This window comes from Limulus polyphemus, unplaced genomic scaffold (genome assembly GCF_000517525.1).
Source record: "Limulus polyphemus unplaced genomic scaffold, Limulus_polyphemus-2.1.2 Scaffold6113, whole genome shotgun sequence".
NCBI lineage: Eukaryota > Metazoa > Arthropoda > Merostomata > Xiphosura > Limulidae > Limulus > Limulus polyphemus.
Genome location: NW_013671723.1, coordinates 48,784 through 50,210, shown reverse-complemented (window position 1 = coordinate 50,210; position 1,427 = coordinate 48,784). Strand labels below are relative to the sequence as shown.

The window sequence follows — 1,427 nt, the reverse complement described above, 5'->3', positions numbered from 1 at the left end:
ATATATCCTTTATCTATGTTATTTGATAATTAAACTCTAAGCTTTTTTTCTAGAGAGGATCTAAGATAAATTTTATCCAGTTTATCACTGGCTCTTGATGTTTAATCGCCACCAATTAGTATCTCTTCCTAGATATTATACTGATTGATTGTCATGCTGAAAGTAATCCTTCGTGTATCTGTGTTGCAGTATTTCGTATACCGTACATATAAATACAGAATTAACTGATTAAAAGTAGATATATACATGTTTGTGTGTGTGAAATCATACAAAGTGTTTATTTGTTTGTAATTAAGCACAAAGCTACACGATGGGCTGTCTGTGCTCTGCCTACCACGGGTATCGAAACCCGGATTCTGTCGTTAGATATTCGGAAAGGCTGTGATTGTGGAGATACGGAAACAGGACGAGAGAGGGAGAGCCTGTTTTGGACGTATAACCTCTTTCTCTCTCTTACTCTGTCAGGAATTTCGATTTTAAATCATTCGATCTTAAACTCAAAAAAAAAGAGCTCAAGGCCAAATCTAATCCGGAAGTGTTCAGAAAACTTAGTTTCTATAATCAGTTGCACTATGCCCTTCAATAATTGTATGTGCGATGATATCTTCCAATCACAGTGTGAGAATCAGGTCACATGGTATCACAATTTACGTACTTGTTAGAGGTGAAAAGTGTGGAAACTTGATCTACTACACAAGGGTAAGTACTTTTCCTTACTGATCTCATGTAAGTTATTTGTTGTTTTAGGGTTAGCGGAAATGGCAAACACATAAAGTACTTTCAATGTTAAATCTCATGTTCCGCACTAGGATAGATAACTCACGTGAAATACATCGTTGAAGTGGTAGGTGTTAATGGGTAGGGCTTGCTGAGGTAAGTCTGAAGATGAGTTGAAATATCAAACATGTAATGATGTATTACACTGTGGTTTGGAAACGTATGTATTTTAAGAAACCTTCATCTGATCAAAGAACAATGAAAGAATGAGAGGATGTTGTATATGATAGAATTGTCACCAGGTGGATATATTATTGTTATATATATTATATTATTATATATTATATTATTATATATTATATTATCATACATTATTATGTATTGTTATATGTTATGTTATCATACATTATTATGTATTGTTATATATTATATTATCATACATTATTATGTATTGTTATGTATTATATTATCATACATTATTATGTATTGTTATATATCATATTATCATACATTATTATGTATTGTTATATATTATATTATCATACATTATTATGTATTGTTATATATTATATTATCATACATTATTATGTATTGTTATATATTATATTATCATACATTATTATGTATTGTTATATATTATATTATCATACATTATTATGTATTGTTATATATCATATTATCATACATTATTATGTATTGTTATATATTAT

At 29.0% G+C, this 1,427-nt stretch overlaps 1 protein-coding gene across 4 annotated transcripts in view; it reads left to right on the top strand.

The window, feature by feature from the left end:
- The first annotated feature begins 573 nt into the window (after positions 1 to 573).
- Positions 574 to 1,427, top strand: part of LOC106473370 (3-oxoacyl-[acyl-carrier-protein] reductase FabG-like) — a 17,980-nt gene continuing 17,126 nt past the window's right edge. The window contains exon 1 of one of the 4 annotated variants that reach the window (XM_022401813.1): positions 574 to 699. In XM_022401813.1, the coding sequence (XP_022257521.1) occupies positions 598 to 699 (102 nt within the window). In that variant the 5' untranslated portion in view covers positions 574 to 597. The other 3 variants (XM_022401815.1, XM_013934054.2, XM_022401814.1) reach the window with 3 other exon arrangements.